This window comes from Lutra lutra, chromosome 4, assembly GCF_902655055.1.
Source record: "Lutra lutra chromosome 4, mLutLut1.2, whole genome shotgun sequence".
Lineage (NCBI taxonomy): Eukaryota > Metazoa > Chordata > Mammalia > Carnivora > Mustelidae > Lutra > Lutra lutra.
The window spans coordinates 89,625,376-89,638,012 of NC_062281.1; the positions used below are offsets into that span (position 1 = coordinate 89,625,376).

The 12,637-nt window shown below is 41.5% G+C and overlaps 1 protein-coding gene across 4 annotated transcripts in view; it reads left to right on the plus strand.

The window, feature by feature from the left end:
• Positions 1 to 1,772, plus strand: part of THEM4 (thioesterase superfamily member 4) — a 44,649-nt gene extending 42,877 nt beyond the window's left edge. For all 4 annotated transcript variants that reach the window (XM_047727046.1, XM_047727044.1, XM_047727045.1 and 1 more), the window contains one exon: positions 1,120 to 1,772. In XM_047727046.1, the coding sequence (XP_047583002.1) occupies positions 1,120 to 1,145 (26 nt within the window). In that variant the 3' untranslated portion in view covers positions 1,146 to 1,772. The remainder of the gene's footprint in view (positions 1 to 1,119) is intronic.
• The last annotated feature ends 10,865 nt before the right edge of the window (positions 1,773 to 12,637 follow it).

Genomic DNA, 12,637 nt, shown 5'->3' on the forward strand with positions numbered 1-12,637 from the left:
TCATGACCTAAGCCGATATCGAGAGTAGGTCGACTAACGGACTGAGCCACTCAGGTCTCCCATGGGCCTTGGACTTGTGAATGGGCTGCTGTGAGCATTCTGGTGGTGTACATGGGCAAGAGCTTGGCATATAGGTAGTAGAGTATGGGAGTGTTCATTTTCAGAGAGGAACCCAGCTTGTTCTCTAAGCTGTTAATAAATTATCCTCCCACCAGCAATATAGAGATTCCGTTGAGCCCAGTGTCCTCTCTAGCATTTGGTAAAGGCAGACTTCTGGAATTTTTGCCAGTGAATGGTTGTAAATGTTATTTTTGTGTGCTCTGGATTTGCATTTTCCTTATCACCCATGAAGATGAGCATTTCATAATATTGTTCTCTACTGTATTTTTTTCCCATTCTGTAAAATTCCTATTTGTTCAGCCTCTCTATTGGTTTTTTTTTTTAACCTGATTTATAGAGTTCTTGTCTATATTTTGTATTAAACTAGTGTTTTTGTTGGACATACAAGCCTCACCTTCCAGTATGTAAGTTTTCTTCATTTGCTCTAAGGTATCTTTTTTATGAATGGAAGTTTTTTTTTTTTTTTTCACGTTAATGTAGTTGTGTTTATTAATTTTTTTTCCTTTACAATTATTCCTTTTTGTGTCTTAATATTTATTCCTCCTCCCCGCCCCCTGCCAATTAGTAGCTGTTTGCAGAAATGATGGGTAAAAGAAGCAGGAATAAGATCCTGAATAATTTGAATCCATAGCAAATTTAAAGACTCCATTCCAGGCTGTGGTTTATATGTCCTGTCTCCCTAAAGCTTTCAGTATCAAAGGTTCCATATGGCTTAGTTGTAATTTCGCCTCCTTTCACTTCCCTGACTCTCTCCAATGGAAGTGGTAATGAACCATGAAAATGACCAAGTGGGAGCGGATGGTTCCTGGAGGCGCTGTTGTATTGGGATAGTCAAAAGCTGACTCTTAATTTGGCTAAGAAAGGAGAGTAGGCCCAAAGAGGGAAGGTACAAATATGAGTGAAAATCCCTTTCCTTATGTATACATTTCTACTCAGAGAAGTCCCATCCAACTGTAGTCAGCCAACTTACAATCACCTTCTTTTATTTTGTTTGTTCAGGCTTATTTGTAAAAACTGGATCCTAAAAAAAGTTCGCCATAAAAGTTTCTGGTGCATTCTGCACCAACCTGCACTGGGCTTTCCTTCCCTCCAGAAGAAGCTGGTGTCTCTGGTCCTGCCCTGCTTACCTGCTTTTGAGGCCCCCCAGGGGGTGAAGCCGCTAATACTGATCTTCCTGAACAAATCTTCGGAATACAACTCCAGGAGCTGTTCGCACCTTCTAAACTCTTTTAACACAGAAGGACTCTCTGTGACAGTATCAGCAGTTCTTTATGTGTCCTCAGAATAAGTTCTGGTTCTCCTGAATTTGAATGGGCTCCTTAAGGTTGCATAAGCATGGTGTCTGCCCCATTGCCGACTGAAGAAATTCATATTGAACTCTTACACAAAAAAAAAAAAGAAAGAAACTCTTACCACAACTAGAAAATGCCAGAAAACTGAAGGAAGTTGTGTGTGTGTGTGTGTGTGTGTGTGTGGTGTATGTGTGTGTATGTGTGTGTATGTGTGTGTGAGAGAGAGAGAGAGGTAAATAACAAAGCTCGCTATATTATATCCAAACAAATCTTTTTTGGCCACAGTAGGAAGCACAACTATTTCCTTTAGGAATGAACGATACCTCAACTCTGAATCCTAGGGATTAAATAGCTGTACCATTTTCAGTGTAAGCTGTCTGTTGTGTCTTACCAACAGCATAGTTGATCTTCACTGGAAGGAACCTGTATTTACTTCCCCAGGTATCTTCATCCATTCAGGCTGCTATAACAAAATACAGAACAAAATAACCAACGGAAATTTATTGTTCACAGCTCTTGAACCTAGAAAGTCAAGGATCAAACACCAGCACAGTCACCTGGTGAAGGCTAGCTTAACTGGCTTAGAGCTGATGCCTTCTCACTGTGTCCTCACATGGTAGGAAGGGCTAGAGGTTCTCTAGATCCTCTTTTATTAGGATACACACGAGGGTTCTACTTTATTACATATTTCTCTACAGCCCACCTACTGATACCATCACATTGGGTGTTAGGATTTCAACATATGAAGGCAGGGGCGGGAAAAAACATTCAGACCTTCACATCAGGGCTGCCATGACAAAGTATCACATACTGGGTGATTTAAAATAACAGAGGAACTCATTGCCTCACAGTTCTGGAACCAGAAATACAAAATCAAGAGTTCTACAAGGCCAAGCTCCCTCTCAAGGCTCTAGGAAGGGATTGCTCAAGTCTCTCTCCTAGCTGCTGGTAGCCTCAGCGATTCCTTGGTTTATAGATGCATCACTCCTGCCTTCCCATCATCTTCCCTCTGGCCAGATTTCCCCTTTTTATAAGGCCACCAGTGATTGATAGGGCCCACACTAATGACCTTGCTTTAAACTCATTACCTTGATGAAGATCCCATTTCTCTGGCACCTGGGTGGTTCAGTCAAGTATTTAACTCTTGGTCTCAGCTCAGGCCTTGATCTCAGGGTCATGAGTTGAAGCCCTGTGCTGAGGTCATGGACCCCTACTTAAAAAAAAAAAACACCCCATTTCCATATATGTTCTCATGATGAGGTAGGGGGTTAGGACTTCAGCATGCCTTTTGGGAGGACATGGTTCACCCCATAACAGAACCTTAAACAAGATGAAAGATGAAAAAATGAATTGGGAGACTAATGTTCTAGGAAACCTATTCTACTTCTAATAGATCAAATAGAATCTACTGCAGACAATAGTTTGGGCTTCAGTTTCTTGCCTTTCTTTTCCCTTACGAAAGTTTAGGTTGAACCACACAAAACGGCCATTTTCAAAGGTCAGAATGGTCAAATACAATTTCCTATGGCTCGACCTAATGACTTAGGGATAGCCTTGCAACCCCCTACCCAGTCATCCTTGCACAGCTGAAAGATGAGCTAGACTCCTCCACTGCCAGAGTGGATTGACCCTGGGATGGCCAAGCCCAAAGAAGATTCCCATCCCTAGGGCACACCTGCAGTTTCCAGGCTGCAAGAAAGGCCTCAGCAGAAGATAAGGGTCACAGTAAGGGTGAGGCTAACGGTTCCTTCCTCGAAATCCTGGCAGAGCTTGGGGAGGTGCCTGGCCGGCATCTGCAGTTTGCATGTCTGGCAATAGCCTCTCTTCCAGATCTTCCATCTAATGACACTGGAGCCTGTGGGCTCTTGGTGCCGCTATCATAGCTTCTCCTGGATAGTAGGCATGTGTGAAAATGTGAAGCTGAACGAATGAGCCGACACTGCCATCTAGTTTCACTTAATTAGTAGAAAGGAGTTTAGAGAAGATACTTCAAAAATCATTTATTTGAACAGGCTTGGCAGACCGCTAAAGCATACCAGGCCGTTATCCAATTTAAAAACCTAACTGAAAAGATTCCCAGAGGACCAGTTTTTTTTTATGTATGTGCATACCTTCCTTCCCATTCATATGTGAGGTTTTTGTCTCACTGGTTTGCTGGTGTCTGGGCTGCACTGTACTGCGGGTGTCCTGGCTGCACATGCACGGGGTCAGCCACGGGAAAGGCTTGGCGGCTATTTACGCAGGGCCTTCCACAGCCGACAAGGGCAAAATGGTTTCCCTGCTATGCAACAGACTTCCTAGGCTTGACCAAGCTTGCTTGCTTGCCTTAATCAGCTTGCATTTTTGATAAATCTGTAAGATGGAGGGCAGATGGCTTAGGAGGGAGGTTTTCTGAGAACTGGGCCAGCTCTGCTCAGTCACTAGCTTGCTGTTTAGCTGTTGCTGTGCAGATACTCCTCCATGCCCGTTTCCCCTCACCCTGGCCAGTAGGGAGCAGTTTGAATAAAGATTGGGAATTGATGTGGTCAGTGTTAAAATACCTTTGAACTATCAGGGCAAACATAATTAGGCAGCCAGCTTTTGCTCTTAACCCCAGGTTTCTAAATGCCTAGGAAATATAATAGATGGTCATGTACAGAAGTACATTGAAGGAATTTTAAAAATTTAACTTTTTTTCTCTGGTGGGAAGGTGGAATGAAACATAAAAGGAAGTCAAGAAAAACCTATTGTTCTTAGGGGCAGATGTCCTTCATGGTCTATGTTTCAATTCACATTTCCTTCTTAAGATGCTGACCACCTATCACGGAGTCATGAGGCCAAATTACTATTTTATCTAATAACCAGCCATCATGGGACCCTAGGCAAACCTCTCTTTCCAATGCCAACCATACAGCATTCTCTATGGTAGACATAAGAAAATCTCTTTTAAGTTTAAATCACTAAAGTCTTGGATTTTATGTTTCAGGAAGATTTAAAATTTCTTTTGATAATATTCTTTGTCACTACTAAGATCAGCTCAGAATTATAGAATTGGCTTATTTTTCGTCTTAGTTACGGATTTAAAATTAAGTGAACTGCAGACAGATAAGGGGGAAAAACCATAGGCTGATATCCTTTATGAATATAGATGCAAAAATTTCCACAAAACACAAATCCAGCAGCACATTTATTTTTTTTTAAAGATTTTATTTATTTATTTGACAGAGAGAAATCACAAGCAGGCAGAGAGGCAGGCAGAGAGAGAGGAGGAAGCAGGCTCCCTGCCGAGCAGAAAGCCCGATGCGGGGCTCGAACCCAGGACCTGGGATCATGACCTGAGCTGAAGGCAGTGGCTTAACCCACTGAGCCACCCAGGCGCCCCAGCACATTTATTTTTTAAAGATTATTTGTTTTAGAGAGGAGGGGAAGGGCAGAGGGAGAGAGAATCTCCAGCAGACTCAGCCAAGCAAAGAGTCTGAATTGGGGCTCAATCCCAGGACCCTGAGATGACCTGAGCTGAAATCAAGAGCTGGACATCCAACTGACTGAGCCACCCAGGCCCACCTCCCCCAACAGCACATTTTAGAAGATTAAACACCATGACCAAGTGGGATTTATCACAGAAATACAAGGGTAGTTCAAAAGAAAATAACACCATGTTAAGAGAACAAAGAAAACCACATGATCAATTGATGCAAAAAAGACACTTGACAAAATTCAATGCTCTATCATGAAGAAACACTCAAGAAAACTAGGAATACTTGCAGAATATCATAAAAGGGTATCTATGGAAAACCCACAGCTAGCATACTTGGTGAAAGACTGAGAGCTTCCCTGCGAAGATCAGGAACAAGGTAAGGATTCAATATGCTGCCATCAAAGTGAAATCTTACTGTTTGCACTGATGTGGATGGAAACTAGAGGGTGTTATGCTAAGTGAAATCAGTCAGAGACAATTATCTCACTGATACATGGAATTTATTTTTTTTTTACTATATGGAATTAAAAACAGGATCATAGGGGAAAAGAGAAAAAATGAAACAAGATGAAACTAGAGAGGGAGACAAACCAAAAGAGACTCTTAATCATAGGAAACAGGGTTGCTGGAGGGGAGTGGGGGGATGGGGTAACTGGGTGATAGGCATTACGGAGGGCATGTGATGTAACAAGCACTGGATGCTACATAAGACTGATGAGTCAGACCTGTACCTCTGAAACCAGTAATACATTATATGTTAATTCACTGAATTAAAATTTTTTAAAAATATTTTTTTTAAAAAGGATTTGTAAGTTTACTACTGCTATTCAACATAGTATTGGAAGTCTTGGCAGAGCATTTGAGCAACAAAAAGAAAAAGCACCCACATTGAAAAGTAAAACTATTTCCAGGTGACATAATTCCATATGTAGAAAATCCCAAAGAATCCACCAAAAAACTACTAGAGCTACTGAGCGAATGCAGCAAAGTTGCAGGGTACAAAGACTTCATAAAAATTAAGAACTTTTATCCATCAGGAAAGTGAAAAGATGACCTACAGAATGGGAGAAGGGATGTGCAAATCATTTATATGATAATGGGTTTAGTATCCAGAATATAGAATTCTTACAACCTAACAAAAACCCAATTTTTTTAAAATGAGCAAAAGCAGGGGTGGGGTGGGGTGGTGGTGCCTGAATGGCTCTGTTGGTTAAGCAGCTGGCTCTTGATTTTAGCTCAGGTCTTGATCTCGGGGTCATGAGGTTGAGCCCTGTGTCGAGCTCACATTCAGCAGGGAGTCTTCTTGAGGATTCGTCCTTCCCTCTGCTCCTACCCCCTGCGCACGCTCTCTCTAAAATAAATCTTTAAAAATTTTAAAAGGGTAAAGGATTTGAATAGACCTTTCTCCAAAGAAGAGAAGAAAATGCTAGTCAGATGTGAAAAATGTCAACATATTGGTTATTAAGGAAGTGCATATCAGAACCACAATGAAATACCACTTCACAGTCACTGAGACGGAGATATATATGTATATATCCACATATATATAGTATTTTTTTATGGAAATGAGTGTCAGCAGAATGTGGAGAAATGAGAAACTCTTCGTACATTGCTGTTCATAAGTTTATAAAATGGTGCGGCTACTACTAGAAAACAGTTTGGTGGTTCTTCAAAAGGCTAAACATAGAATTATCATGTGACAGCAATTCTAATCCAAGAAAAATGAAAACACACCCAAACAGAAACCTGCACACAGATACTCATAGTAGCATTATTCATCCCAAATGCAGTGGAAGAGCGGATAAACAGATTGAGGTATAACCATACAGTGGAATATAGCCATAAAAAGGAATGAAATACTGAGACATACTACAACTTGAAGGAACCTCAAAAACATGCTAAATGAGGGGTACCTGAATGGCTTAGTGGGTTAAAGCCTCTGCCTTCAGCTCAGGTCACAATCTCAGGGTCCTGGGGTGGAGCCCGGCGGCGTCCGACTCTCTGCTCAGCAGGGAGCCTGCTTCCCCCTCCCGCTCTTGCCTGCCTCTCTACTTGTGATCTCTCTCTCTCTCTCTCCTCTCGTCAAATAAATAAATAAATATTGTTTTTTTAAATGCTAAATGAAAGTTAATATGCAGAAGAGGAAAATCACAGAGCCAAAGTAAGTTAGTGGTTGCCAGAGAATGGGGGAGGAGAGAACAGAGTGTGATTACTGATGAGGTGATGAAGAAAATTTTAAAACTAGAGGAGAGGTGGTTGTACAACTGTGAATGTACTAAATACCCTGAGTCATACATTTTAAAATAGTTAATTTTATGCTACATGAATTTCACCTTGATTAAAACACACATGCACAAGGAGGTATCTCTTCATACCACCAGGATGGCCATGTGTCTGTATCTTGTCTGTTGAAAGAAAAAGAAGTGTTGGAAAAGATGTGGAGAAATTGTAACCCTCATATGATGCAGGTGAGTCTCTCTTTTCAATTCCTGTGGGTAAATACCTATAGGTGGAATTGCTGGTTCATATGGTAATTCTGTTGAGTTTCTTGAGGAACTGCCAAACTGTTTTCCATAATGGTTGCACCGTTTTACATCCCCACCAGCATCATGTCAGGGTTACAATTTTTCCACATCTTTCCCAACAACTTAGTTTGTTTTCTTTCTTTAAAAAATAAAAAATCAGGGTACCCGGTGGCTCAGTGGGTTAAAGCCTCTGCCTTCCACTCCGGTCATGATCCCAATGTCCTGGGATCGAGCCCTGCATGAGGTTCTCTGCTCAGTGGGGAGCCTGCTTCCACCCCTCTCTCTGCCTGCCTCTCTGCCTACTTGTGATCTCTGTCTGTCAAATAAATAAATAAAATCTTTTAAAAAAATAAATAAATCTGTATCTATATATTTATATATACATACACGCATGCGTGTATGTATATATGGCCATCCCAGTAGATGCGAGAGAAACACTTTGTGCATGGTGTTTTAATCAAGATGAAAGTCACATAGCATAAATTAACTTTTAAAATGTATGACTCAGGATGCCTGGGTGGCTCAGTCATTAAGCGTCTGCTCTCAGGTCATGATCTCAGTGTCCTGGGATGGAGCCCTGCATTGGGCTCCCTGCTCCACGGGAAGCCTGCTTCTCCCTCTCCCACCTCCCCATGCTTGTATTCCGCCCCCTCTCTGTCAATAAATGAAATTCTTTAAAAAAATAAAATAAAATAAAATGTATGACTCAGGGCATTTAGTACATTTCAGTGTTGTAAACAACCACCTCTCCCTAGTTTCAAAATTTCATCACCCCAGAAGACAGCCCCATTAGTAGTCACACCCTGTCTCTCCTCCCACATTCACTGGCAACACACAGGAATTAAGAAGAGAGACTCACGGGGCGCCTGGGTGGCTCAGTGGTTTAAGCCTCTGCCTTCGGCTCAGGTCATGATCTCAGGGTCCTGGGATTTGAGTCCCACATCGGGCTCTCTGCTCAGCAGGGAGCCTGCTTCCTCCTCTCTCTCTCTCTCTCTGCCTGCCTCTCTGCCTACTTGTGATCTCTCTCTCTGTCAAGTAAATAAAGAAAATCTTTAAAAAGAAGAAGAAGAAGAAAGACTCACGGGGTGCCTGGGTGGCTTAGTGGGTTAAGCCTCTGCCTTCGGCTCAGGTCATGATCTCCAAGTCCTGGGATGGAGCCCCGCATCAGGCTCTCTGCTCGTCAGGGAGCCTGCTTCCCTCCTCCTCTCTCTCTCTGCCTGCCTCTCTGCCTACTTGTGATCTCTGCTGTCAAATAAATAAAATCTTTAAAAAAAAAAAAAAAAAGAGAGACTCACCTGCAGCTCAGGTCGCATTCCCGGGGTCCTGGGGTCAAGCCCCATGTCAGGCTCCCTGCTCAGCAGAAAGCCTACTTCTCCCTCACCCTCTGCTGCTCCCCACTGCTCATGCTCTCTCTCTCTCTCAAATAAATAAAATCTTTTTTTTAAGATCTTTCTTATATATTTATTTGACAAAGATCACAAGTAGGCAGAGAGGCAGCAGAGAGGTGGGGGGAAGCAGGCTCCCCACCAATCAGGGAGCCTGATGAGGGGCTCGATCCCAGGACCCTGAGACCATGACCTGAGCCAAAGGCAGAAGCTTTAACCCACTGAGCCACCCAGGTGCCCCTCAGATAAAACCTTAAAAAAAGAAAAGAGAGACTTAGATACTTGGATGCCAGTGTTCATTGCCGTATTATTCATAGTGGCCAAAAGGTAGAAATAACTGGAGTGTCCATCAACAGACGGATGGATGAACAAATATGGTATATACATATAAAAGAATACTATTAGCCATTTTTATGGAAATTCTGACGTGAATGAACCTTGAAAGCATTATGCTAAGTGAAATAAGCCAGACACCAAAGGACAAGTATTGTGTGATTCCACTTGTATGAAATATCTAGAATAAGCAAATTTATTCACAAAGTAGATTACAGGTTAGCAGAGGCTTGCGGGGAGCTGAGAATGAGGGGTTACTGCATAATGGATATGGTTTCTGTTCCAGGTGTTGAAAACTTTGGGAAATAGTTTTACATTTCATGTGCACATCATAAATGCAATTAATGCCACTGAATTGTACACTTGAAATGGTTTAAATGGCTGATACTGTATTATATATTTTTCCCACAACTTCTTGCATAAATGTTTTTATCTCTTTAAAGTTTTATAAATTTTATTTTTTAAATTAAGTTTATTTAAATTCCATTTAGTTAATGTACAGTGTAATATTAGTTCCAGGTGTAGAATTTAGTCACAACACCCAGTGCTCACAGCAACCAGTGCTAGCCTTTTTTTTTTTTTTTAAGAGAAGGAAGTGGTGGGGAGGGGCAGAGGGAAAGGGAGAGAGAGAGACTCTTAAGCAGACTCCATGCCTAGTGTGGAGCCTGACATGGATTGATCTCATGACGATCGTGACTTGAGCTGAAATCAAGAGTTAGATGCCTAACCAACTGAGCCACCCAGGGACCCCTAAAAGTGCCCTCCTAATCCATCACCCATTTAACCCATCCCCCCACCCAGGAGTACATTTATGATGAGCACTGAATAATGTATAAATTGTTGAATCGGTATATTGTACACCTGAAACTAACACTGTATGTTAACTATACTGTTAACTATACTACATCTTAATTCCACTCCCTTGAGTGTGGGTGGGACTTAATGGCACATCTAACAAATAGAAAGCTTACATCTTGGGGCACCTGGGTGGCACAATTGGTTGGGCATCTGCCTTCAGCTCAGGTCATGATCCTGGGGTCCTGGGGTGGAGCCCCACATCAGGACTTCCTGCTCAACTGGGGGTCTGCTTCTCCCTCACCCTCGGCCCCTCCTCCCTGCTTGTGTATTCTCTCTATATAAAATAAATAAAAAATCTTTAAAAGAAAAAAAAGCTTACATCTTTACATCTTGAATCCTCCCTCTCCCCATCCCTATCTCTCCCTTTCTCTCCCTCCCTCTCTTCCCCTCCCCCCTTCCTTTTTCCCTCTCCCCATCCGATCTCTCTCTCCACCCCACCCACCAGGTTGACTGAAACCTCCTGAGAAACAGGACCACAACTACAGAGTTAACACACTTCCAAATTCCTCACCCTCTGAAATGATATGAGATAAATGTTAGTTTGAGCTAAAATTTTAGGTAATTTGTAATGTGGCACTAGACAATTGATAGAGAATTAGGTGAATTAAATGCTAGTGGCACAGATGATCCCAAACTAGATAATGATAGGGGGAATATTTTATGAATTTTTAGAAAAAATTTTATGTAGCAAGTTTTCAGGTCTAATTAATAGACTGATATTAGGAGGAGTGAGTGATTTCCTGAGTGTACATTGTATTTATCTGTGATAAAGGCCTGGGGGTGATGTTGATACAAAAATAGGGGTTAAGTCAAGAAATGGGCAGAAGATATGAATAGACATGTCTGCAAAGAAGACATCCAGATGGCCAACAGACACATGAAAAAAATGCTCAAAATCACTTGACATCAAGGAAATACAGATCAAAACCACAATGAGATACCACCTTACACCAGTCAGAATGGCTAAAATTAACAAGTCAGGCAACAACAGATGTTGACGAGGATGCAGAGAAAGGGGAACCCTCCTACACTCTTGGTGGGAATGAAAACAGGTGCAGCCATTCTGGAAAACAGTATGGAGGGTCCTCAAAAAGTTAAAAATAGAGCTACCTATGGCCCAGCATTTGCACTACTAAGTATTTACCCCAAAGATACAAATATAGTGATCCAAAGGGGCACCTGCACCCCAATGTTTATAGCAGCAATGTCCACAATAACCAAACTATGGAAAGAGACCAAATGTCCATCGACAGAAGAATGGATAAAGAAGACGTGATGTATATGTTGGAATATTACTCAGCCATCAAAAAGTGAAATCTTGCCAATTGCAACGACACGGATGGAATTAGAGGGTATTATGCAAAGTGAAATAAGTCAATCAGACAGACATTATCATGTGATTTTACTCAAATGTGGAATTTGAGAAAACAGGATCATAGGGGAAGAGGAGGAAAAATAAGATGAAATCATAAGAGACTCTTAACTATAGGAAGCAAACTTTGGAGGGATGCTGGAGGGAAGGGTAGGTCGGGGAAGGGGGTAACTGGGTGATGGGCATTAAGGAGGTCATGTGATATGATGAGCACTGGGTGTTAAATGCAACTGGTGAATCACTAAACTCTACCTCTGAAACTGATACACTATATGTTAATAAATTGAATTTAAATTTTAAAAAATAGGGGTTAAATATTGGCAAATAAATCACAGAGTAGAAGACCAAGAGTTCGTGATATATTTTTTTTTATTAACATATAATGTATTATTGGCTTCAGGGGTACAGGTCTGTGAATCATCAGTCTTATACAATTCATAGCACTCACCATAGCAGATATCCTCCCCAATGTCCATAACCCAGCCACCCTATCCCTCCCCCAACACCTCCAGCAACCCTCAGTTTGTTTCCTAAGATTAAGAGTCTCTTATGGTTTGTCTCCCTCCCCAGTCCCATCTTGTGAGTTCATGATATTTTTAAAAATAATATAAAACTAGGAATGAGGCTCCCAGTGCCAGTACTGAGTTTTAAAATTTAGTTTCTTTTTTTTTTTTAAGATTTTATTCATTTATTTGACACAGAGAGATCACAAGCAGGCAGAGAGGCAGGCAGAGAGAGAGAGGGAAGCAGGCTCCCTGCTGAGCAAAGAGCCCAATGCAGGACTCGATCCCAGGACCCTGAGATCATGACCTGAGCTGAAGGCAGCGGCTTAACCCACTGAGCCACCCAGGCGCCCCTTAAAATTTAGTTTCTTAAGAGACAATTTAATATAATAGAAATCTCAAATATTTAATTGCTGAATACACAAATTCTTACAAAGCTCCTACTAAAAATATAGCTTAAATATTTTGAAGTTTCATAAGTTCTAATTCAAAATAAAATATGGAAATACTAGGGAAATAAACCCAGAGTATAAACCCAACAATGGAAAATCACTTTAAGCAAGTTTTAAAAAACCAAAGGAACACTACAATAGTTAAAAGTGATTGAATCTATGGAAGTGTAAAACAGAGCAGTGTGAAGGGAATATGTTGTTTTTAATAATAAACCTTACTTTGGGTGTGGGGGCCTGGGTGGCTTAGTCAGTTAAGCATCTGACTCTTGATTTTGGCTCAGATCATGATCTCATGGTCATGGGATCAAGCCCCACGTCAGGCTCTGGGCTCAGCACAGAG